This window comes from Scophthalmus maximus, chromosome 18, assembly GCF_022379125.1.
Source record: "Scophthalmus maximus strain ysfricsl-2021 chromosome 18, ASM2237912v1, whole genome shotgun sequence".
Classification (NCBI taxonomy): domain Eukaryota; kingdom Metazoa; phylum Chordata; class Actinopteri; order Pleuronectiformes; family Scophthalmidae; genus Scophthalmus; species Scophthalmus maximus.
Window position 1 is genome coordinate 7,461,661 of NC_061532.1, and position 26,304 is coordinate 7,487,964.

General features: G+C 41.2%; 2 protein-coding genes across 10 annotated transcripts; both read right to left on the reverse strand.

Moving 5' to 3' along the window:
* Positions 1–335: 335 nt before the first annotated feature.
* On the reverse strand, positions 336–16,445 carry gpcpd1 (glycerophosphocholine phosphodiesterase 1). 8 transcript variants are annotated; one of them, XM_047328652.1, is made up of 21 exons: positions 16,298–16,445; positions 15,636–15,795; positions 12,951–13,035; positions 12,571–12,661; positions 12,190–12,274; positions 10,922–10,997; positions 9,670–9,711; positions 9,260–9,383; positions 8,731–8,992; positions 8,390–8,552; positions 8,093–8,222; positions 7,872–7,926; positions 7,692–7,784; positions 7,387–7,464; positions 6,918–6,957; positions 6,749–6,807; positions 6,406–6,471; positions 6,164–6,300; positions 5,689–5,824; positions 4,852–5,012; positions 336–2,103 (listed from the first exon to the last, which is right to left on the reverse strand). In XM_047328652.1, exons 2-21 carry the CDS (start codon positions 15,741–15,743, stop codon positions 1,905–1,907), a joined length of 2,190 nt encoding a protein of 729 aa, XP_047184608.1. In that variant the 5' UTR covers positions 15,744–15,795; positions 16,298–16,445; the 3' UTR covers positions 336–1,904. The 8 variants fall into 8 exon arrangements, with proteins under 8 accessions (XP_047184608.1, XP_047184609.1, XP_035473792.2 ...); XM_047328653.1 differs by having other exon boundaries at positions 15,636–15,798; positions 16,298–16,437; XM_035617899.2 differs by having other exon boundaries at positions 16,196–16,427.
* Positions 16,446–20,313: 3,868 nt separating this feature from the next.
* On the reverse strand, positions 20,314–26,018 carry LOC118290587 (solute carrier family 23 member 1-like). Of its 2 annotated transcripts, XM_035618370.2 has the most exons (13): positions 25,862–26,018; positions 25,536–25,579; positions 25,285–25,431; positions 24,804–24,961; positions 23,720–23,879; positions 23,344–23,525; positions 22,960–23,080; positions 22,614–22,770; positions 22,286–22,539; positions 21,975–22,139; positions 21,788–21,896; positions 21,498–21,593; positions 20,314–20,606 (listed from the first exon to the last, which is right to left on the reverse strand). In XM_035618370.2, the coding sequence occupies exons 2-13, from the start codon at positions 25,542–25,544 to the stop codon at positions 20,356–20,358; spliced, it is 1,809 nt and encodes a 602-aa protein (XP_035474263.2). In that variant the 5' UTR covers positions 25,545–25,579; positions 25,862–26,018; the 3' UTR covers positions 20,314–20,355. The 2 variants fall into 2 exon arrangements, with proteins under 2 accessions (XP_035474263.2, XP_035474262.2); XM_035618369.2 differs by lacking the exon at positions 25,536–25,579 and having other exon boundaries at positions 25,862–26,016.
* Positions 26,019–26,304: the final 286 nt, after the last annotated feature.

Consider the following 26,304-nt stretch of genomic DNA (forward strand, 5'->3'; position numbering starts at 1 on the left):
TAAAAATTGAAGATATGCTTGATAATGTGCCAAATGTCACATAACCGACCAAACTGGTTTCAGCTTGTAGATACTGCTTAAAGTTAGTGGCAAAGTCTTGTAGATCTTCTACTGTACAACCTCTTTTAAATATTAGTTTGTGACTAAATAAGATGTCATGTAAGAGTCAGAACTAACTGAAAGTTTTAGAGAATAACAGTATAATCTTCAAATACAACTTCCAAGTTGTTCAAATAATCTCCATTACTTCATATCAAGACATGCCTGTGGTAAAGATAATGTATCCAAAAACATTAGTGACATGAAAGAGAAAAAAGTCAGAGAAAATAAACAAATATAGATATTGATTTTTATTCACATTACCGTTTGCACTCTTCTGTCCTGAGGTGACGGTGCATATTACATGCTAGATTCTTTCATTCTCCCTGGATTGTCATTCCTCCAGATGAACAGATAAACAGACATCACATGGCTTCATTAGGGTTTGTAGTCAAGACAAACTTTCACCAGTACACTTTAAGTGGTTTTGCAGTGATCATCACCAGTACACTTCATAAGTGGTTTTGCAGTGATCATCACCAGTACACTTTAAGTGGTTTTGCAGTGATCATCACCAGTACACTTTAATTGGTTTTGCAGTGATCAAAATGCATCATTACCAGTTGCGTTATCCTGACAAACAAATTTTAAAGGAACAGTATGTCGGATTTTGTAACATGTAGCAGTGAGGTTGCAAATTGCAACCAAAACTAGCTTTTTTCCAGGAGTGTAGGAGAATCTACATTGGCAAGGTAAAAACGTGAGTGTTTGATTTGTCTGCTTTAGGCGGTGACACATGGCGGATCGGCTACCTATGTATATATAGGCTTCATTCTAAAGTAATGCATGCTTTGAAGTAATAATACACTAATGAAGACAGAATTATGAATATTCTATTACAATTCTGCCAATAGATCCCCCTAAATCCTACACCTTGCATTTGAATACTCAAATTATGAATTATTTGTACACAAAAAAATCTACCATGCAATAAAAAGGATTGTTTGTGAGTATGGTATTAAGTATTTTTTCATTCTGTACAAAAATCCTCACCCAAGTCTAATATAATAGATCAGCAGTGAGATATTGGTGAAACAAACAGAAGGAAACAGAAACAGACTTTTCCCTGCTAAGGCTGTGGTGTGTGCTAATAAAACATTCTTCTGCTTTTCCTCAAATAATGTATATAGAATTAATCAAGTATACAGTACATCCATTACTGTGCAGTGTGTAATCAACAATAATATCTATTCTATGAGTTTGAAAGCAGAGGAGCAAGTGCTTTCCACTGTCCATTCAAGAGGAAATCAATCATGCAGGCTCCTTTCTAAGTGCTGCAGTCTATCCACCAAGAGGTTATCATTGATTTATGTGCACATCTCCTTGAACTGTGTGTAGTACGCAAATCTAACCCAGCAATGGATGTGCCATGCTACTCAAATCATTTCTCATACCTGAAATAACAAACAGAAGCTATTATCCAGTCATTTGAAAACACTTAAGGTAATGGCTAACATGCACAGATAACACATAACAGCGGAAATATAAAAACAGCATCATCAAGCATTATATCAACTTTATGGCAATTTGCCACTCTGTTAAAATTGTGAAAACAAAAATCATATGCATTAACTTTTAGACTTAAACTATATAGAGATGAAACATAGTAGCTGAATAAATATCAAGGTTTAGGGTCCAATGTTAAGGAGTGCTGCCTGTTCTAATCCCTACACCCGAAGAAACAGACATGGCTGCCTCCAAGTTTTGGCAAACCAACCACATATTTTAAGAGAAAACATAAATAATTAACCTATTGTGAAGATGCATGACGGTAGACAACATCTGTTGAGGTGGTTTAGATTGGATTATAAGGAGCTGTGGCCAGAGTCGGACTCAGCGCTGCCAGTACGGGACTTGAAGGCAACACAGGGAGCCATGGAGCAGGGGATGGAGTAGCAGGAGCAGGTGGAGCTGTTCATGGTCTCCTCGTTGATAACCTCCCCCAGGGAGTGCTGCTCCTCTACTTGGAAGATATTTGGCTGCTCTCCTTGTTCCTCGCAGATACTAAAGGAAAAGGAAGAGACGTCCATCAGAAGGGTGAGTAGGTTTCTCCTCAAAATACTGTCCACCATTCAAAAAACAAAGTGATAAGAGATTTCCTGACCAATAACATTTTAGTTAACAAAACTGATAGAAAATAATTAATGCATGAGTAGTAGGCCTTGGTGATGGTGTTGAAATATATACAGTACTTTGTAACAATATTAGTAGCTTTCCACAGTACACTGTATATACTCCACGTCAAATCATTTATGAGATAATCAAGTTTAATGGTGTTAAACATTAAGCAGCACATCAGACAAAAATCTTCACATTTGTATCATTCTGTTCCATTAAATGAGTCATTAAATGTCACAAACATTTTGTAAAGTCCTAACACACTGATATAATGGTATGATTCTACTATGATACAATCCACAAAGAGTTGCTAAATGCTAACACTGATTCGTACCACTATTGAGTTGTTCTGTGGAAAAAAATCTATTGTCAGCAACACCAATTATGCAATAATAATATAATTATACAACATTTTAATTGAAGTTTATTGATTCCTTATATTTGTTTAACAATGTTATCTAAATGAAACAATAGTAGAGTCAGACAAGGTGCAGTAGCTCCACACTCCTTTTCATGCACACATGTAATGAAAACAGCAACACCTGCTGCATTCGGGGGGGGGGGGGGGGGGGGGGGGGGGGGTGCAATGGTTCCAATTTAGGCAGTAAAAAGAAGCTTTTTCTGATTCCTTATTTTTGGTTAGTTAAATGCATCTTTACATTTCATGCGGTTCAAATCCCACGCATGGCCAATATCATCGTCAGTCAAGAATGGGAATAGAAGCATCACCCCATCCATATTTGAACAATGACTGACCTCGTACATTAAAACGAATCTTCATGAAGGTACAGTAAAATGTAATGAAAAAAATGGTTCCACAGTGAGCCACTCCTACGGCTGTGTATTCTCCACAATGAGCTCTATCAATTAAATACTTTACAGTAGGTTCCAGGTGGTTGAAGACATCAACAACACTTGAACACAATTCAAATTGACAAATGTCTTAGAGGGTGACCTCAGGAAAAACTAGAATCGCTGTGAACCTGTTGTTCAGTTCATACAAATATATATGCTAATATGTCAACAAGTCTCATGCTCAAAACAAGCCATTCACTCTAGTTGCCTCTTTCACTTCAAAAACTAAGTTGAATTAGGAGGGGAAATGATTAACATGGCAGTTGACCAATCAAACAACTGTGTTCAATACAAGCCAAGTTTTAGGAACAAAAAAAATCAGAAAAGTTAAAACAACCCTTAGTACTGAAAGATTAAGGAATATAATATTAAGGCGTTGGGTATTAAGAACATTCATCTGTATGACAACGAGCCCCACCATTCAACTAGAGTCATGTAGAACTGTCTTGAGTGACAAGGCCCCACAGAGCTCTGATCTCAACAAAATGGAGTCTAGACACTGAGACAACTTAAATCCACGAAGAACTGTGGCAGTTACTCCCAAGAATTATTTTAAAGAAGAAATACCTTGGAAAACTGCGCACAAGTCTACCAAGGAGAATTTATACCATTTTAAAGGCAAAGTGTTTTCACATTAAATATTGATTTCTGTTGAAGGTGCACAAATACATTTTCCAGATGTATTAGAGAGTGAAATCCGGAAAAACTAGAATAACCACCTTGCAGGTGCAGTTCATTTCCATGTCTGTCCAGACTTGTATATTTAGTTTAATTCTCTTCACAGCACTATGCATACAGCTTAGGGTTATATAAAAACTATTTGTGGCATTATTTTTGACAGCATCTGCACTTTATTCTAGTGCCTTAAACTTTTGCGCAGAACTGTATGAGAAGTCAACCTTCTTGTATCATTGCCACGGAACATTACTTTGTTCCTGATGCATTTGAATGAGTAAGATAAAGGCTGTCAGGCAGTAATTGGGTGAGGAACAAAACATCAGCCAAAACATGGACAGGAACCAGAGAGACATTACAGGGATCTGGAGAACTTGGGTCAAAATATGGAACCAAGCTTTCACATATTCTGTAAAAAAAAAGAGGCACAGTTACAACAAGAACAACAACCTGGAGGTGATGAAGTTACATCTGGAATTGTCAGGGACTTTTAACCGAGTTCAAAGCCTCTGGTTTGATTTCTGCAGGTCTCAGTGAAAATCTCGGCTAAAGTTCAAACATGAATGCAGAGCAAGTGTTATAGTGAAACACAAAACGGAAACAGCTGAGCAAACAAACTCTGCTGACCAGGCAGCTTTGCCGAGACCAGAGAAAACTATTCCACCCTGCACGACAGTGAATAATCAATAACCATTTTCATCAGCAGCTGAGGCGGTTGCCAAGTGATTAACAAAACGCTTGTAATCATAGTGGCATGACAAGGTGCAGCACTGTGAGCGCAGTGAGCGATTAATGAAACAAGAGAAACCTGCTCTGAAACTGAACACAGACAACAGCAAAGTGTGTACTGTACACTTCACAGTACAGGATGCTGGCTAACAGGGAGCGATTGTCCTGACCTAATGATTGATCTTTCCGAAAAAAGTGCTCATGATAAGCTTAGTTTCTACTGGGGTAGTTAGTCCCACACAATGAACATTAAAGGTGGATATACAGTACTGAGTTGGTCTTGTCTGACTGTGTGTATCTTGTCTACAAAGAAAACATTAAGGTCTTAAAGAGCAACAAAGCAGCCACAGGTGAGCATGCCACATTTGAACCTACCTATCATAGATGAGCCCATCGATGCCCTGCTCTCTCAGCTTCCTTCTGGTCTCGTGGTCGTTGTTGTCCTCTCCCCAGCTGAACACAACCAGGCCTTTCGACTGGGCGTCGCCGATGAAAGTGAGGTTCTTTAGCAGCTCCTCAGAGTGGGCACTGATTCCCTAAAGGAGCAGCCAAGGTTTAATTTTGTCAAGTTGGTGATCTGTGTGTCTTCATTACATATATCAAGTAAGTAACTTCAAATGGGCCTTGCATAAAACAAGTGATCCTGTCAGATTATATTGTCCGAGTTGTCTGGAGTCCTTCTCTGCCCTTGCTGAGAGCACAACAGGATGTCATGGAGACAGCTGACAGCACTACGCTAGCTGACTGGTTTGTTATGTGGACTGATGTTTCCACTGAGACGACACAGTCCTGAGGATGCACCTTATTCCAATACAAGGCAAATATCCTTAAGAATTAAAAATCCTCATATATCTAGAAACAGGAAATGTGATAACAAGTAAACAGTATTATGGTCGCATTGTCTTTATTTATTAAGTAGCAAAGACCTGATGACATTTTGCTTCAGCTGCTAAGGGTGTAGAGAGTTTCACATCCTAATTCGTGGCCTGCCAACTGGATTCTGACACGTTTTTGCCTAGACTGTCTATATTACTTTAAATAGTGCTGTGACAATGTAAATCACACACTTAATTGGGGTATACTGTCTGTGGCATTTTTAAAACAGTATCAAACTAAATTTTCATTAATTGATATCGTAGAAGATCTGGAAAATCCGGAAAATGAAGAGGACACACTAAAATAAACATTTAATTGTCTGCAACAACTGCTCACCAGAATGTTCTCGCTCTGGGCAAAGCTTATGGCGATCTGAGTGGTCTGGCAGCGGATGTCCATCAGTTCAGGATACCTTTCTGAAATTCCCTGAGTAAGGAAGAGGATGGGGTACTTGTTCTGCTTGTTACGCACCCTGAGAGAAATAAAAAAAAGATGTCAGGAGCTGTAGGAGCCGAGACACAGCATCTGTTGACTGGCTAACTTTTCTTGAGAATTTAAGCATTTTCACATTTTGCGATTACTGACAGTTTCCAATGTCCTGTTTTAACTAACTGAAACTTAACTGCTGGGTAAACATTGTATTGTGGTTTGTTTGTTTTCAGCTAAGTCTTTTTAAATACAGAAGAGATTCTCCAATTGTTTCACTGAAACATTTCAATGGTTGACAGGGAGATAGAGCTCAGCACGCTGATCAAATATAACCATCCAATCAAATTGAAATTTAATCAAGATAAAAGGTAATTGTGCTTACATGGTGCAGATATCTGGGTCGAAGCAGGAGAAGACAATGCGTCTTTTGCCACCTTTCTGTAGAACACAAGACAGGACAACATCGAGGAAGGTGTTCATGTTGAAGTAGGATGAGAGGCTACCGTCCCACGACCCGTCCTGCCGACACAAAGAATTCATAAAATCAGTATATTATGGCAAGATATTGAAATGTTTTTCCAAAATGACTTGTTCAGTTAATTGCTGTTATTCACTGTTAATAACCTTCAACTGGCAGATCCATTTGAGCTCAATGTTGAAACCCACATGCTCAGGAACAGCCTGGAAGATCTGTAAACAAACAAAAAGAAAAATGCAATTAAATTAATTTATTTGGACAAGAAAAAATACAGTGAGAAGTAAGACACAAGGAAGAGAGGGAGGGCGTGATGGACAAACAACTGGTTATTTTACAGGTAATTGACAGCCAGTAGCAGACAGTGGCATTCATTTATGGGGGTTAGGGAGTTCCTAGTTTTACAGTTCACCTAATTATATGTGAAGGAGAAATGGTCACAATGATTAGACAAGTTATTTAATAATGATAGTCATCGAAATAGTTATATACCTGTGAGAGTGAAGGGAATGGCTGATGCTCGTCAATTTCTTCTTCATCGTCCAGCAGATCTGAACAACAGAAACAGAAACAGATTTTACAGTCAAAGCCACTCTGCTGTGACGCAAAATAAGGACCTGTAGGTCTTTAAATAAACAAAACACTACCAACAGGCTTATACCTTTGTGATCACTTCCTTTCATTGCAGTAACATGGGCCAGCTGTGCAACAAAACAACAGAACAAAGATCAAAAAATGATATTTTCAGTAAGAGAGACAAATCATTACAGAACGACATTCTCTCACTTGTTCATACACGTATGTGGGCGACAGGGAGTGTTTAAAAGTTCTAGAAAATGCGGCTTCAGTTTGTGGTTTGATTCCTTTGACGAATGGAAGACAGACTTAGATGGATCCTGCTAGGGCAGATTCTACATATAACTGTGAAACAATAATAAACTTCCAGACAAAGATTTGTTTACTGTTCTTTTATTCACATTATTCATTTGGAAGAGACACATTTTCCGACTGTTGGGCAACTAAGCAACTGATGTTTTCACCTATCACAGCAGAGAGAGCAAAGTTGTGACTCTTAATAGTAATTGTAGGTTGTAATTATTTCAATTTATTAGCAATCTTTCGGATTTTACCTTCAAAAGCTGCAGCTGAACGAAGGTCAAGTCTTTGACTGGCACTTCAATGAGCTCTAGTGAAGTTTTGTCATTTTTCTGTCAAGGGAATAGGAAGCGTTACATCAACTGTTTAAAGTAGTGACGTACATTTGTTTATGATCTCCACTTTCCTAACTGCACAGTCATCAAGTGATTATTAGTTCTTGGAAAGTGAAAATACCAACAGAGAAGTATAACATTTCAGATATCTTCCACGAGAGTTTCAACACTTCATAAGTCACTTTCACATGTCGATCATCAGGTACGACAGGCATTACATTTACCTTCTTGGTGGATATGCAGCATGTCAGATCATGATATACAATAGGAACGGCGTCCTTGGAGAGGTGAACATCAAACTCTACAAAGGCTGCACCCTGCATGGAGACAAATTAACACATAATGTAATAAAGTAATGTTTAGAGTTGATATTTACTCGTGAATGAATCATCTGCATAACTTACATGCTCAGAAGCTCTTTTGAATGAAGCTATTGTGTTCTCCCTGACTCTCTGGTGCCTGTAAAACACAAACATAAAAACAATCTTGTTGAAAGGGAACAGACGCCGGACACGCACCCTTTCAACACACATCGTTTTGGTATTCACAAATCCCTTTTTTTCAATTATCTATATTGCAAAGCATCGTAACCAAGTCAATGACTGTTGACTGTTGTGTGACTTACTTAGCTGCGTGTGTGCTGCCAGCTCCTCTGTGACCCACATTCAGAGCACCTCTTTTCCTCCAGTACCTGGTGAACGAGGAGCTCATGTCACACTGCATCCCCTGGATGGGCCGAATCACTAGGTAATCCACTGGAACAGGGTCATAAATGAGGTGAACAGGCAGTGTGTTAGTTTCATTGTACAATAGAAAGGGGACACAAATACAGTGAATACTTTCAGGTTGTATAGTCCCCTCTTTTCTTTTGCCCTGAGAAGGAACACTGTCAATGTGGAATTATTTTGGACAAAATCTTTACCTCTCACTTTCCCGATGGTCTGCCTGGAATTTCGACCCATTATGGGAAGTGTGACGATTCCCATGTCTTTGCCATTCTCCAAGAAGGTGGAGGAGAGGAGGATAGCTGTGCCCACATGTCCTGGATGAGCATCCCCCTGGACAACATGCTGACTCAAATCATCCTGTGAAAAAAATACCGGATTTGTATAATTCTGATCAAAGGAAACAACATGAATCTATAAGCGATTTCTTCTTCATTTTCACTTGTGATTTTTAAGTTCAGAATACAAATTTATATCCTCTTAATAAATCTGTTTACTGCTGTATCAGAGGCAGAATTATAATAAGTGTTTTTTTTACCTCAAAGTACTCAAAGGTGAGCTCTAGGTTGTCTGGGTCCATGGTGTGGATACTGTATTCAGTCCACTGGGAGGGCTCCAGGGCATAACCACACTCGGGCTGCGAGTGACGCGACCGATAACCATTGGCACTGATCATGCTGATCTCCAGAGTGGTGGTCATCTTGTTCCAAGCTGACGGACTGAGCGCATCTCCCTCTCCCTCTTCATCCTCCTCCTCCTCCTCCTCCTCCTCCTCAATGCCCTCCAATGTCAGCTTGATCCTGGAAAGGTGGGATTAAATCACAGATGCAAATTAAAAACTACAAGATTAATCATATTGAGACAAACGTGGATCATAATAAAAGATTTCATCAAATCATGTTGTAGTTTCTGCTTCTCTTGCTATAAATATCTATGCAGGGCCTGTGTTATTCTGGTAACAGGCGGGTAGGGTAATAGTAGCCCTGTAATGCTGATCTCTTCTCAAGTCGCTTTCAAGCAGAACTTTCACTGGCTGGTGTTGTAATGTACCTGTGTGTCATCCTCACCTGAAGCGAGACTTCTTGAATTTCTTTTTGGTGATGGAAACCGGAGGCGTCTTAGAATGGTGCAGACGCAGGCGAACCTCAGCCTGGCACGTCAGCCACCCGGCATCGACACAATTGACCCCGTCTACAGAAAAGGAAGGAAACAGACAGCTCGTCTTGACCACAATGTCCTGTATATACACTGTGCCTCCCATGAATGCTGACAATAGTTTGCGGTACAAAACAGAGATTAGACTGGAAAGCACTCGTACGTGCAACAATAATCAATTTAGCATTATAGTACTTCAATCTCATGGAGCTTGTACATAGTGTAAACCCACACAAGGTAATTAAAGAAGAGTTACTTTGTTACATGTGTGTTTATAGTTCATTGGTGGCTTCATGTTTGTTTGTTTTTAAATCCAACTTACTGTTAATTCCAAATTGCCCATCGTCAACATTCTGGTGGGTTGCTGCAATAAAGGAAAATAGTATTAGAGACAGGATTGAAATCATCTGAACGGTGTTAAGATTAAGGACGGATCAAAGAAGAGCATTATGAGTGTTTTGCTCATTTTAAAATCTTGATAGATGATGTCGAATTAAAGCCTCCACTGGTTTGCTCTGAATTTGATTTGCCTCAAATCCAAACAATAAAACATTTTTTTTCCCAAAACAAACAGTATGAGCACGTCATAAGGGTTAATTTGGCAGGATGTTTCTGAAACTATGCAGAAACAAAACAAGGGTGGGGTGAGAGCCTGGCATCAAAAAGGACATTGAGCAGGGTGGAAGAATAGTTCAGTCACGGCTGCAACTATTCTTCCTATCAAGCTCATTTAGAATGAGCTTTGTCTGGGTTGAGGCAACACAATAGGGTTTTTAACAGGAGCGAGTTTACTATATCAGGTCATGACACCTACTGCACTGCAGTGTTTCCTCTATGGCCATAGATTATTCCAACAGGAGTTGTTCCTGATCTCTGTCAAAGCGTTCACACACTGCCACAAAAGCAAGCAGTTCCAGAGGCTACCGGTAAATTACAGTTCCAGTAGAAATCCTGTAGATTTCCTAAATTAGTATATTCACTATCACCCCTACATGGCACACAGCATTGATCCGTTTCTATCTTTTAATTTATGGTATATCCTTTAATTTATCATCAATATGTCTTATTCTAAGATTTCTTATCCAGTAAAATTATCTTGCTGCATGGACAGATCATTTAATTTGTAATAAGTACTTTTCTCCTTCAAATACGGTGTTAATTTCTTCTATTTTAGCGTTCCTTTTTTGCAGAGTAGTGATTTTAAGTGACGTCTCATCTGGCATATATGTTGCATTTTGAAGAACGATATTTTACTCCTTTGCATGTCAAGCATATATTGTGGAAGTAAAAAAAAGTGTGGGGGGGGGGGACATTGCAGTTGGGAGAGGTGGTGGTATGTCAATTCATACATACATGTTGTCCAAAACAACAAACTCAGGGTCACGTTTCACAACCTTCTTCTTCATTGTGATGAGCGAGAACTGAGCCTACATGAATGTTGTCCGGTAACTTTTAGATACAGCTCTAGGGCAGGAAATGGGAGGTCTATAGGGCGTTTGAGTATGACACACTTTACCAAACCCAACCACACTGTGCACCGTTTTTTTGTTGTTGTTGTTGTTGTTGTTCTATACCTGTGGGGCTCATCATGCGGGGATGGTGATGGGTCTCCCACATATTGACTATCACTTGACAGGGACCATCTGCGCTCTGCAATTCCAATGTTGGGCACAATGTTAGGCTTTTCAAATCATATACATTTTAACTACTTTTCCATCTGGCGGCAACGCTGGCTCTGGACAAGAGTGTGAGAGAGGAATTAGAACTGGAATAGTCACTGATCCCCAGCCAGGGCAGTCAGCCACCAGGGGGGTTGTAATCTGAAAAGTGGATTTGTTATAGGAATAAAAGATGAACTTGGAATCACGTCTGTAGTTACACATTACGCTGCCCTCTAAGTCTGTCATGAAGCCATCATTAACACTTTTTGAGCACTGCCATTTAATTCAAACTGGAAAAAACTATTCCACTGAGGATAAAGTGCCCATCATTGCTCCATTCTGCAGCTACGGAAAACATCCCTCCACATCCATGAGTAAATTTTTTTTATATTGATGTTAGTTTTCCTAGAGGCAAACTTCAGTTCCTTAAATGTCAAAGATGATAACGCACCACAAAGGAAATTGTTAACTTTAACTTACTTTGCATTTGCTACAGTAAGACGTTGACACGTTTCGGCTCAAAGTTTGAGCCTTTTTACAAGTCGGAACAGGCTTTTAGTCTCAAACAACATGAGCTCCACCCTTTTGATAAATTTAACATCACACCTAAACTAAAGACAGGCATAGACACGACAACAACAAAAAATTTCTCCAGGAAAATGTCTGACACGTTTCCCTTTCGTTTCAGGGGACTTTGATCCCCGACATGTTGGTGTACATCTAAATTCAAGCAGAGCTTAGTGGAGCCATGGACCAGGCTCGCGTGCTTGGATTAGGGCAAGCAAGCAGGCAGGTTGCCTGCGGTCTGTCGTTTCTACTAACACTAGCCTTAAGATATGAGTCAAAGGCATGAGCACATATGTGGGGAAGGTGGTACACAATTCTTTGAAGTGATCCAAGCTTAAAAACTAACTTTCTAATGCAGTTTTAAAGTCAGAGCCAGAACCAGTTTTCCCCTCCCAGCTGTAAATATGAAAGTTAGAACTGACAGGAAACCAAAACCAGAAATCATCAAATCACATAACACTCTGACATTTACCTCGAATTTACTCAGGCCTTGACTTCATCTTTTTCACGAGTAGACAATGCAGCTTTCAAACAGTTTATCATCGATAACTATTTGAAACTAAATCTGCAACGTATGAAGCTAAACCACTTTACAGAGAGAAGACTCTGCTCACCTTAGACTCCAAAAAGAAGCCTCTGAAATAGCGGTACTGGGAAACAACTCCTTTGGGTACAGCGATTGTCGTAGTCCACGTGTTTCTGTCAGGGAATGAACACACACATCAAATATGTTTTTGAGTGCAAAGCAGGAAGAAAAGCAGACCACTACTTTCATGTAACCTCGGAGAGAAAATCGTGTTTTTAAGGGGGCAGTGAGCGATTTTAATCCAATAGACTTTGTAAAATTCAGTGAATAACTCTTCACGGCCCCCTGGCCCCAACCAGCGTAGTGTTAAAAAAAATCAACAGCAAACAATCTTTCTCCAGAATCGCTTATTGCCCCACTAAGAGCACGTGTTTAACAAGTGAGGGATTACACATGAAGTTGAACATACCCATCTTGACCATCGGGATGCAAGGTGACAGCTTTCTGGTGGCTCCAGCATCCCAGGGCGTCACAGTTACCGACAACAGCTATCACCTCACCTACAAGTGTTCAAACTGATCTATTACCCTGTGAGACTTTTTAAAAGAAAAAACAAAACAAACAAACAACAAAGTGCCTGACATTTCCTTCATCCTCTTCCCTGTTGTGATTGTAAACACAAGGATATGCTGCCGTGGACCACAAACAGTCTGGAGTGAAAGATCACAACTCAAACTGTGACTTCAATACAGAAGTATCTTTTGACAAAACAGAAGGAAAAAACAAAACAATCTGTGAAAAAGTACCAACTCCTTTTATCTTTAGTGTCACAGAGTTTGACAGTCATACCTGGGGATGTTTCTCCTCTGACCACCAGGGTCACCTGGGTTGTCTCCATGGTTGACACGGGCACGAGATCGGCGGCAGAAACAATCTGAAACATATTAGCGGGGGTTGATAATCAATAAGCGGGTCACGTGTGGCCACAACAACAACAGCGCGTCGCTCGACGCGAGGCTAACTCGTTGCGCCGGTCGCCTCCGCGAGTCAACAACTAGCTAGGTGTCCACCGCCGGACGTTGGGTGAATTGATGGCGAACTACCTCGTCACTTTCGGCAGCTGTGTTGTCGGCTCTCGGCTCCACGACGCGATGGAGGGTTCACAGTGAATTCATGAGTCTGCGGTGAGTCCCGCTGAGGATGCGGCATAGACTGTATAGACCCGAGCGACCGAGCGACCGACGGTCCATCGTCAGGCACCGCCGCCCTGCTCGGAAAACATCACGGATCGATATCAACCTGTGTGCTCGGCTGACAAAGAAAACACGACGAGCACAATAAATAAAAAAATATATATTATTAAAAAATATATAGTTTCAACCAGCGGGGACGGACAGGCATTAACAAAGGTCTACACTCGAGCGACTGACTCAATATCCTGCTATACGAGCGTCAAGTTGACCAAAGTGGAAAAGGTGACTTCCGAGTTGTGTTTTCAAAATAAAGTTTTGACTAGCCAAAATGCCTCGATGTAGCACTGTGTGACCACAGTAAATCATTAAATTAGATAATTGTGAGGTAACTGTGGATATTAAATGCTCCAAATGATTCATATTACACACCATAACTCAATATGAAACCCAAAAAATATATACTTTATAAATGTAGCTACTAAAGTTGGACTTTTAACACTTTTATTTTGTAGATATCGTTTCTTCCGCTTATTCCGTGTGGCGTTCTAAGAATCGGACGAAGCTGGATCACTCCGCCCTGCTCCAGTTTTTTTCGGTTTGTCCCTTCAGCTGTGCTGCATTTAATACCCATCGGAAATTCCTCGATTGCGAGCTGGTGCACGTGTTCGACCCAGGCTGTGGTAAACAAACGGTCGCACTTTTTCAAACAACGTGCTGCCACGATCTTAGAGGAAGGGTTGGCGGTCACGGCAACACAATTCAGAACGTTTGCTTGTTTGCCACAAGCAACACATGGGTGTTTTTGTTTCGCTTTTACCAATATGTTACACCAGTACAGTGTTATTATGAAATACATACAATATGCTCTCGTAACTAGATCCATTTTGTATTATTTACCAGTGAATAAGGTCGTAATTTCTAACATAACAGCAAAATAAGAAATAAAAAAGCAAACTTGAATCATGTCACCGATGACTTGGAAGTTTACGGGGTGTTAACAATGCCGCACCAGTGGATCGTTTACGCCGACTGTACCGACGGGATTAATTTCGCAGTCAAGAAACTTATTGTTCAAGAGAATCACATCCCTTGGCAAAAGGCTCGTGAACATACCGTCAGATGAAGTCAATAAACTTGCATATTTCCGTTGAAAGTACGAGTTGTTTTTGAGTGTGTGGCAGGGGCGGTGATTATAGGAGGGGACGTCTCAGACTCTGACGTCATGGACTCTGAATCACTAACTGTTGGTGCAAGACATCTCCGTCAAAAGTTGACAATGATTTACAAAAAAACCCCCACGATATATGATCCTTTCCAGTGTTTGGCCAACAGGGACAGACAGGGATCAGGTGCGCGTTTCAGAAAAAGGCTTTAGTGCAATCTCTGTGTTTGTTAAACCTGAGACTATAGGGCAAACTTCGGATTCAACACTGAGTAATCAAGTGTCTGGGTGAGATACAATTTAAAATTGTTATGAGCCTCTCGGGCTTCAATGCATTATGAGTTAAAATGCCACTTCCACAACTTTCACTAAAATAATTTATCACCTGTACTCGGTAGTATGGTGGTGCCTGGAGATACCTAATTTGTCTCTCTCTCCCCCCTGCGGCCCCCCAGAGCTGGTCAAAAGGTGACGGTGCAAGTGGCCCCTCCAGCAAAGGGTAAACGCGCTTGGAATTGTGATTTCGCAAGGCGACCCTTGCATATTTAGTTTACCCAAAATGGGCCAGTAACATTTGCACGTTGTCACTAAATTTCTGATGCAGATATTGCATCGATACAGGGCCACATAGGATAGGCCGAGACTACACAATTATGTATTTGGACTCAACTATTCCACACACATGAAACCTGGTCAATTATTTTCTCATCTTGCAAGAAGACCATGGGCCAGTAGTTTATTTTGTAAACTGTCACTATGAGAGATTATTTGCAGCAGATAGTGTCGACCTGGGTGTGCCATTATAAAGTCAACATTATTCATCCGGGGGCACTATACAAATTTTACTGGTCCTACACAGCCCTACTGCATGAATTTGTTAAACCTATTCAAGATGAGTCAAACATGGTGTATCAGTCTGTTAAGTTTATTTTTCATAATGACAGCCTCTTCTCAAACTTATTATGGAGCCTCTCATCACTGCAATGTCAAACAAGATCTACAGGTCTAATATTTGGCTTATCGTCCACAATTTTCATCACCATCGACTCTAACTGGAGATGAGACTGACTGGACATGTGACCAGAGTATTGTCAGTTCTTGCATTTACATGCACTTAAGTAACCGGGTATTGTGGACGTGCTGCAGTTAAAAAGTGCTCACTGTTGTTCATGTCTTTACTTGAAGGGGTTGTAGTCGAGGAGGCAGCATCTCTGTCCCCATCCTCTCTGACGGGGGTGTGGGACGTGGGGGGCGGTGTGCGCACCTGTGCGGCAGCTGAACTGTCATTACTACCTGAGGTGCGAGCCAACGGCACCGATGTGGCAACACAGGGCTGTTTCTGCTGAAACAAGATCTTTGTTAGTGTAGTTCGCTTCATGTATAAATTTGATGAAGGCCATATTCTGCAGCGTTAGAGTATTCTTAAAGGGGCAGTAAGCGATTCTAAATCAATACATGTTTTGTAAAAATCGTCGAAAAATTTCTTCACGGTGTGCTAGCGGTCAGGGTTTTTTCGGCTCAGTCCTGGCTTTGTAAATCGAAAACTAAAAGAATGGTGCGGACCGCACCACACAACACTGCGAGTGCAGTTCAGGGTTTTACACATTAATAGAAGCGCTAGCGGGGCACAATGCAACTCTTTGGCCTTGTGGTTAGTGCGTCGGTCTCTCATACCGGGCGAGCAAAATCTGACACAATAATTTCTTATCTCTAATGAAGTTCAATCTTATCATTATCACCATGTGGTAAAGGCAGCCCAGCACATTGATGGAAAGGCGCTCCCAAACCTGATCACCATCTATGCCAGTCGCCTGAGTAAGAATGCCAGGGACACTACACACCCTGGGCACTCCCTGTTTGAACCGCTGACATCTGGCAAACAGTTCAGGACAATAAGATCCTGCACCAACAGATTGAGGAACGGCGTCTTTGCAAGAGCTGTTGCTTCAACCACACTGCTCCCTCCCCAACCACAGAGCACAGCACAGCAACTGTGAGCCCTCACACACACACACACACACACACACACACACACACACACACACACACACACATCAAAGAATTTGACACACACACACACACACACACACACACACATCAAAGAATTTGACACAGACACACATATTGTTTCTTATTTATTTTCCTGTATGAGCGAAGCCATGTGAAAGGACAATAAAGATCATTCTGATTCTTATCTTATTTACCAAGTTATATTCTTGAAAAGCATGGGTGCCCTCCTGATGACCCTGGAGACTGACTGTGTTCTATTCTCTGGCAACATCCTCACACACAAACTCACTCAACTCTTTTTCAGTAGGGTCAAAGTTCTTTCAGCAGGGGCGCTAAATTGTGGCTCCTGGTCCGATGAGTGGAATTATGTAACTTAGTGTAATGCAGATAAGGCCAGGTCAAAATGCTGAGTATTGACTGTTGCCTTGGGTGAAGGTAGGATTTATTAACATCCTAAAATGATCTTAGGTCAGTTTAAAGATACTTCAGATCAGGGTTACAGAATATGCTGCCATAAGACTTATGACAGCACTGCTCAGTGACAGGTCAGGTCCTCATTAAACAAAAAAGACTGGGTGGGATTCCATTGGGATGCTCAGTTATATTTGACAAAAATACGTTTCACAGCAACATTGTTGGTCATTGAAGTCCAACCAAATGTGGGACAAACCAATCACCCTGAACTGGAATCAGATTTTTTTCCTCCCACAGTCCAAAAACATACATGTTAATTTGTGACTTAGTTGCCACATAGGTATGAATGTGACCACAAATGGTTTCATGTCTCAGCCCCCTGTATCCTGGGTGTAACAGGTCAGGACATAGATGGGAAATGGTACTCGGATTTAACTCTACACAAACGTTGTTCACATTTTCCCTGAAGGTCAGCCTGATATGTTTGTTCTCTTTAAAAACGTATACATTTGGCTGCTGTGTGTTTCCTGTGGATAGCCCAGACTGGAGACTCTGAGGCTGTCCTAAGGATCCAGAGAGGTTAAAGCTCTGAGGCCCGTGCACTCTGCAAATTGAGATATTTGAGAAAAGGTTTCTATGGTGCTTATTTACGTATTTCCAGTTATTCTGGAAAAGAAATCAACATAAACTGTTCTGTTTCCAGGTCAGCATTTCACAATCCTTTCAAGCCACAGACATCCAATTTGCAACAAGAATGAATTTAAGCAGAGCCAGTGGCTGTGGTGGGAAATTGCAGTGAAAAAGAAATTAGGCGGTAAGATTGAGATCAGGTATCAATCTCAACATATTTGTGAATCAAAACTACCTTTTGAAGCACAGCAGTAGCAGTACACCTCCAGACCCAACACCAAGGTTTAGCCTGTAGCCCCCTCCAGTGTTCAAATGAAAATCATACACCGTACCGTAGCAAGGCCAGGGGAGACAACTTGCAGTATCACGCTGCACCAGAAAATACACCATCAGCACTAATGCTTCCTCACAGGCGCATTCTCCTATATCTGAGACGCAAATGACCAATAATCAGGGATCGTGGAATCTATCTTGATGCGGATGAAGGCAGAAGGAGCGAACTAAGGAGTGCAATGAGAAAAACGAGTTCAGTTGGGCATACGCCGGCTTCTCTGGATGTGTTAATGAATACCAATGGGTCCCCACTGCGATTATCTGCTGTATCTAATCTGGGAAAGTACTTCAAATCTCCGCACTGGATGTGCTCATAATAGAAAATTTGAAGAGCCGACTTTGTGTGGGCCCCTGATTTCTCTGGCGTCCATTACAGTGGATCAGAGTCGATAAGTGTGAGATGGTGAGAAAGAGAAGGGAGACAAGGGAAGAGGGAGAGATGGGTCCTGTATGTGATGACTTGATGTCTGAGTAAAGGAAACAGAGAATCATGATGAGTGAAGAGACTGCAGCATTATGAATATTTCAGGCCATTCCTCAGCACCCAGCTGTTCTCTCATTACAGACTCTGTTTATCCGTTTCAACCTCGATAGCTCATTCATTTACACGTTTCTAACTTCTACGAGAACTCTGTGTGCCAGTAGCGATAACAGTTGCACTAAAATATTCTCAGTCCGACTCATCCATTGCTTAATACCGTCATTTGAATTTAGATTGATTTTAATTTAATTTTAGAGCTTTTGCGTGTTTGATAAAGCACACAGGTCTGACTTATTCACTTGCCATGGTGTTGCTCCTTTAACAAGATTGCACTTAATTGTTTGGGTGTTGCTTAGTAACATGGTCGGGTGACGTGTCGCTGTCCTTCGCCTCCAGCAGAAGATGCTGCACTGTGTCTCCAACCATGTGCCCAAAATTATGGCTGTCACGTCCCTCGCCTGTGCTTCGTTAACAATAAGAAAATGCAGTCGATTTCCAGCCGATGGTTTGCTCAATCAGACATTGGATGAAGATGGTTAGTCGGTACATTACAAGCTGCTTTTTCAGGGAGGTTTAACCCTAACCCTAACTAATGAAAAATAAGGACACTGAGACACTGAGACATAACAATGAAAGGAGGAAGAATGATGAGACAAATTCATTCCGGGCGCCAACTTCCCCTTGCTGTGCTCGGTTCATTCAATGTTTCAGAACGCTGAAGCATCATATATCTGCCACTGAGCTCAGGAAAGGAACAGACCAGATTCTTATGGCTCACTGAAGCAGCACAAGGCTCCGCCTGACTTACACTTTAATCTAATTCTGTCATTGCCACAAGTTGTTGCTGTGTGAGGACATTACACACTTTGCTGCTTTTACCAGGAGCTCGTACTCAATAATAGGAACAAATCGATATTCTCAGAATGGGCTCCTAATGTCCAGCTTAGGGTCAAAATCTACGGCCTATTGTTCTCCTGTGATCGTTACATCAAAACATCAGTAAATATTGGAATTCTAGCCCCCAAGGCAGAGAAGAAATGTGAAGGACCTGCAGCACATACACAATCCATATAAATGAATGTGGCTACAGTAGATTATATCAGTTTGAATACATTTTCTATTTACATTGTTTGTGTTTGAATCGATTAATCAGCAGGAGAGTGGGGAGCACATTTGCCCTATGGTTCCATCTTCTGGTCATGAATACGCGATGTCTCTCTCCATTTCCTTCTGCCACGTTTGTCTCTCGCCCCATTCTCCTAAGTCCATTTGCAATAATATTTATGTCAGCAAGATGAAGTTGGCAGTTGAAAGCCATTCAAGAGCTTAAAATAGATCTCGTAAAATGCCTGGAGGCTGGAAGGACGGATGATATAACAGTTATGCAGTTCAAAAAGAAAAGAAGAGCAATTCCTCAAGGTGAGAGTGTCGGGGCGGAATAAAAAATTTGGGTGAATTTCAAACCATCCCTAATAAGCAATGAAATGCTGAGTTATCGTGATCATTTTTCCATTCAAATGCAGATTGCAGGCACAGTGTTAAATAAAACCCAAGTGTGAATTACTGTGCAGAGCTCCACCATACAAAATGTTTTTCTAAAATTTACACTCAGTACGGTGCACCATGCTAAAATCAGTCTGCAGCCATCATTGACCAGTGGTCAAAATGGTCTTGGGGGGGAAAGGGATTGGTCCACAGATCAAAGCATTACACATGTCCCACCTGCCCGTCAGACATGGTTACAGAGAGGAAATGAATACAGAGAGAAAGAGACGAGGGCACGGGAACCTGAGAGAGAGAGGCCGAGGAGAGGTGTTATCTCTGTTTGCCTTCGGGAAAAAAAGGAAACACAATAACAGCTAGAGGGTCGCCGCTGTGAGGATAATTTTCTGTTATTAATGTAAAAGCAACCAGAGATAGATAATATGAAGAATAGTGCCCTGCAAGATAATATTTCTATGTCCCTGGAATGAGAAGAAACAGCAGTAGTTGTTTTAAATATTTTATTAACCAACCTCTTGACATCAGACCTTATAGGGCAAATTCTTCCGTGACCTCTGTGCTGTGCTGATCTCCCTGGTTCTGTGACACAGTGTTGTCCTCAGACTGAGACTTGTGGCCCTTCCATGGGCAGACGGGGATGTAGCGAACCCAGGACTGGGATGCGAGGCAAGAGGTTATGCCAAACGGAAGGTCGTACACCTCGTCACTGCCCAAGGTGCTGCCACAGTCCTCAAGAAGCGCTTTGTCCAAGTCTAGGAGGCCACGTTCACGTTTAGTCCCTGAATGGTATCGAAAACATTGTTATTATTTAGCTACACATTTTATGATATATTTTACATTCACAGATGAGAGCAATTTGTGATTTACATGATGATTAAATATAAACTGTTCTCATTTATTTGCATGAAGATACATGTCCTCCTGTACATCTGACACATGGTAAAAGGAGTATGTGGCATGTGTGGACCAAACCGGGGTTGTTTTGATAGTCAAATAGGAAGAAAATATATATAGGCTACTCCAGAAGAATTCATCTTAACTTAAACGCCAAAACATAAAGTCTCGACAACTGAACCTGGAGTGGACTTTGTTTCAGTGAACAAATGTTCCTCACGGTTCAGTCAGGATGTTTTTTGACTGTATAGTATGAAGGCGACACTTCTACTTCTACTTGTTAAGAATCTGGCTGAGACTGTTTTGGCTAATAATTTGGCCAAGACCTCTGTTACAGACTCCAGATAGATTCATGCCTTTATGAAAGAACATGAAGTGCTCTTCAAAACCATATTAATTGACTTTAGTACATTCAAGAGTGGGTATGAGTATAAAAGGGAAAGAATCCAAAGTAAGGATTATACTGTATTATAACTTCATCAAATGTATTTAAACTTTATTCAAGCCCTAAATGAATATCCAAGGTTATATCTTATATTATATTAAAACATGGCTCTACAAGAAAAATAGATATGTATCAGACCAGTTAGGCATTCAACCCCCCACTACAATTGGCCAAAAAGAAACAAAATAGTTTACACAAGGCTGTTGATGACCCGGGCAGACCATGACACATGAGAATAAAAGTTGCACCCATATAGCACACACCCTGCTGCAAGTCTGCCACCATCACTGAATGCAATTTAATTCAGTGACGAGCTTTCAGTCCAGCTTACCAGGAACTGTGTTATCAAGGAAGAAGCCAAGGAGCCCTCCTACAAATATATGGGTGGTCAGCAGTATATGCAACACTTGGTCCACCTCCTTCACACCTGAGCCACACACCAAGGACAAGACAGAAAAAAGTATCAGTGCAACACAGTCAAACCATCTTGAGATATCTACCACTTAGTGCTCTAATAAGCTGCAAGTTTTCCAAATGACACAACAGAATAGTGTAACATCAGCTAACAATAGTAGGAGTGAAAGCTGAAAAACAGAAAAGACAACCTCTAGTTGATTATACCTGTGTCTATGAAATCAGGATTCTTCATGAACCAGTTTGGGATGATGAGTGCAGAAAATATGGAAAAGCCAAAAACAAAGATGTTCCTGGAGGAATTCATGTCTGTGGACTGTAAAATGATACGTATCAGCAAAACAGCCCATTAGCATTTAGAAAACATGGAAAAATTGACATGTTGTGTTGTTACCTGTAGATTAGAAATCCCAGCAGCAGCTATTACTCCAAACATGACCATGAGCATTCCTCCAATCACAGGGGTGGGGATGGTGGTGAAAACAGCCCCAATTTTACCAAGCATCCCCAACAAAATCATGAAGAATCCACTGACGAGAATCACAGTTCGGCTGCCCACCTGTTGTCACACAAGAGATCAGCTCATTCCACATGTGAGGAAAGGTAAATGAAAGTAGGATGTAGTAAAAAAAAATAGACTAGTTCTGAATGGTAAACTCTAGTTGGGAAGTATTCGTATTATAAGTATTGTTTTATGTGCCTTACCTTGGTGATACCGAGGGCTGCCACATTCTCACTAAATGAGGTGGTGCCGTTGCCTGTGCCAAAAGCCCCAGCTAACAGAGAGCCAAGCCCTTCAACACCAATGCCCCGGCTGATGGCGTGCTTGGGCGGAGGAGGTGCCCCCGACAGCCTGGCACATGTAGGGTAGTCACCCACAGACTCGACCATGGAGCATATTATTCCCGCCATCAAGCCGAACACGCCTACCAGGCTCACCGTGGGCTGCCCCCACTGACCTGAACGACGAGGTCAAAGTGATTATTGTAAACACCTCTATCAGCAGTGTTGTGGGCTTGTTTGGGAACTTTACCAGGATAAGGAAATGTGAACCAGGAAGCTTCGCCGACCACATTTCCCTTCACATCGGTGCGGGCCAGGTGGCCGTATTGAGCTGGATCAGATGGTAGGACATCATAGATGGTGAGGATGTAGCAGACTAACCATGAGACCACAATGCCCAGCAAAATCTAATCAAAATGTGACATTAGCATCAGTGTCAGTATTTCAAGTTAACCATTAAATACAACAAAAATGGTATACATTTATACATATTGTATATATAACTATAAGCATGAGCAAATACCTTGAATTGGGCATTTGCCCTCACCGTATCTCACAATATCTGTGCATGAAATATAACTTTGCAAAGGACATACAGGGATTATCTGGAAGATAAAGAACTTTGAGGTGTGCAGTTTCTTGGTTTTGCTGTATGCAGGAACCGGGATTGGAATTAAACGGAGGTACTGGGAGAACAGGATGATCAGCGCTGTGGTCCTGCATGTATGAGAAGAACTGTGATTAGCATGATGATGTGCAAATTACATATCTTCGCAGCCGGACAATCGGGCTTGTCATAGCTAAAATTCAGAATAGCTTTGGCTACAGACTACAGCATTACCAGACAGAATTTATTATAATTTCAGACTGTGGCCTCCTAAGAAAGGAGGTCAGCCCAATGCTGCCTGTTCACACAGTAGAAACATTTTCTTTTCAGATGGGGAAAGAGGCATTGACCATGACAGTGGGTGCTGACATACATAACAGAGATGCCCCAGTGGCTGCCAGCCCTGCTTCCAGCTGAGTCGTACAGTGACAGGCCTATGAGAGAGACAATGGGAGCCGTGGTTAACGGGCCAATGAAGCGCATCAGGAAACTGATGAGGCCAGAGAAACCGACCAAGATCTGGAGGAGAGAGGCCACCATGATAGAGCCCTGCAACTGAAAAGGAACATGATAACAGGGATCATTAGCATTGACATCCACATTCTTCCTCTGTCTGAGTGCTGGACAACAAAAATTTGCCACTTCCCAGAAAATGAATCATATGAGTTCACTGAATTACTCATTAACGCTACACCCAATTTTTTTGTCGGCTTATCCAGAGCCGCAAAGGCGCAGTGTTTATGGCTCACTGTTCTCATGCGCGTCTGCCACACTTCTATGAAGATGGGTGAGGAGGTGTTGACCAGACTGGCGTTCTGAGTCCAAGCTGGGCACTGCGATTCTGGCATGGACAATATGGCCATGGCAGGTGTCAACAAGGTAAATGTACCCCCCTGAATGATGGGAAGCCTACAGAGTGTGACACAAACAGAAATAATAATTCAGTGTCCGACTAATCAGTTCATGAGAAATAAACAATCCTAAACAAAGCAGTTAACGGACAGCGAGCCACTTACAATTTGGTGCACATTTTTGCTTGTTTTTTGTCTTGAATCTGATTTTTGGTAATGAATAGAAATAATGTGTTGCACAGTAATGGGTGTGAGCTCTACGTGGTAGCAAGACGAGTCTACAGCTTCACTTGAGCATGGTGCTCATGACGTCAATGCTGACATGCTGACATTTACCACATATATTGTGTGCTAACCATCTTAATTTGGTGTGCCAAAAATTGTACCAAAATTAAGCTACAGCTGTGGCTGTAGGGAATATTAGCTTTTTTTATTAGATATTTGGAAAGAAAACAATTTATAACAGAATCCAAATTAGTTTTGGGTAATATTGCTTAAGATTGTAAAAGATTTTGGAGAATTTGTAGCATTAATTTAGGTCAGAGGAATTTCAACAGACTGTTTTTTCGTCTCTGTCGGCAATATCTGGGTCTTCAGTTGCTTATTTGAGTTGCTAATGTCGTCTGGTTACAGTTTGATGCTGGGAAAGTTTTGGTTTTTTTGCAACATTGACTTCATGATTCAGCTAAAAGGGTTGATAAGACGAGTGACACTGAAGCGAACAGTAAATGTGACTTTAAACAAAATCATGAGCTAAAAGACGCTAGAAAGTTTCATGGAGCTGAAGAGTTGGGTGACCATTCTCTTGCGGGTCTGTCACTGTCACATTGATACAGAATAATGGATTAGTGCAACTGTAAGGTTGTCAGTAAGTAAGAAAGCATCGCATTAGGTTGAAAATCAATGTTCATTTCAATAATATTGCCAAAACATTCCATACAGGATGGTAAATGGTCAAATGAATATGTGGCGTTCTTCTGACCTGATACCGAATGTGACTTGCATCAGGGTGCACAGGCCAGAGACAAAGAAAATGGTGTTAATGAGGCGACCTTGGGTCAGGCTGTCGTGCTGCAGACACAGTCCCTCCGAGAGAATGAGCGGGATGGAGATAATCCCACCAAATGCTGTCAGGTAATTCTGCAGGGGACAGGAATTCAAAATTGAAAAAACAAATACACACACTCAACACAGGAATAGGGGTCAACTCTCTATTCAGTATTGTCTGCCTTCTCAGGATTCATACAAAGTCAAAGGAGGGATTGCATAGAATTACTGTTACAGCAAGGTTGCAATGGTTACGTTCACCTGCTGAAAGGAGCTGATGCCCTTAAATCGTATATTTGATTTTGCCCCATAATCAATGTGGGTTAAACAGTGACAACAATCCACGAGACAATCAAAGAGGTTACACCTCAAAAAAACCTGAACGCTCAGATCAACATTTGTAGGGTAACACCCACCTGCATGGCCAGGAAAATACAAAGGTACCATGGCGGAACATCAGTCACGCAATATGTTGGTCTATTTCTGCCGCCCTCGACTTCAGAGCTGCTCCCACTTGTCTTGGTGGCTTTTTCACTGGGTTGACCATCGACTTGTTCACCCATCTGAGAAACATTTCCAACAATACCAATACATTTTTATGACTAGTGCACACATCTTCCGTTCATGTAATTTTAACATTGATTACTGAAAACAGGTAGATTGACACCTCTGCCATTGTGTTTCCCTAACAGGCTGCAAATGTGGAAAGCTCTAAAATAAGAAAAGTATGAAAATACAGAGCATTACAAATCTCTTCAAAACATTGAATATTGTATTTTGTGATGCCTGGAAATAATTTCTTCAAAAGTTGCACAACTTTTATGCATTTTCAACCTAAAGTTGCTCCCGACTGTCAATATCAGTTCACTGTAAACTGGGATCAATCAGAAGCTAGTGTAGTGTTACTAATATGTAACAAAATATGAAATCAAATGTAATATAAAATCAAATGTCTTTTTTTCTGAATGCTCATAAAAATACATTGATACTTACTTCAAATGCAAGATTGTCAAGTCCACCGCTTCCCTTTCCTGGGGCCATCACGACAACAATATGAAATAAAAACTCTCTGGTCTCTTGAGACAGAGTTTTCCTAACCAGAGGGGAATGGGAAATGACAGCAGCCGCGCGCGCGCGCACACACACACACACACACACACACAACACACACACACAACACACACAACCAATCCAAAAGCTCAGGAATCAAAGGAGGAGAAGAGGTCCTCTTCGGCCCAATGGGTAATTTATCTTCTCTTATCATGTGAGTTGTAAAGTTTAAAATAGGTCAAGGTAAGATGATAAGAACATGAAACAGTCTCTGTTATCATGTTTACATTATTTTATAATTTAAGTGATTTCTGCTAAAAGCCTCCTGTCCGACATTAATATCGCAACTTTAAAGTGTTCAATTCCTGGTTTTGGCAAAACTGTTG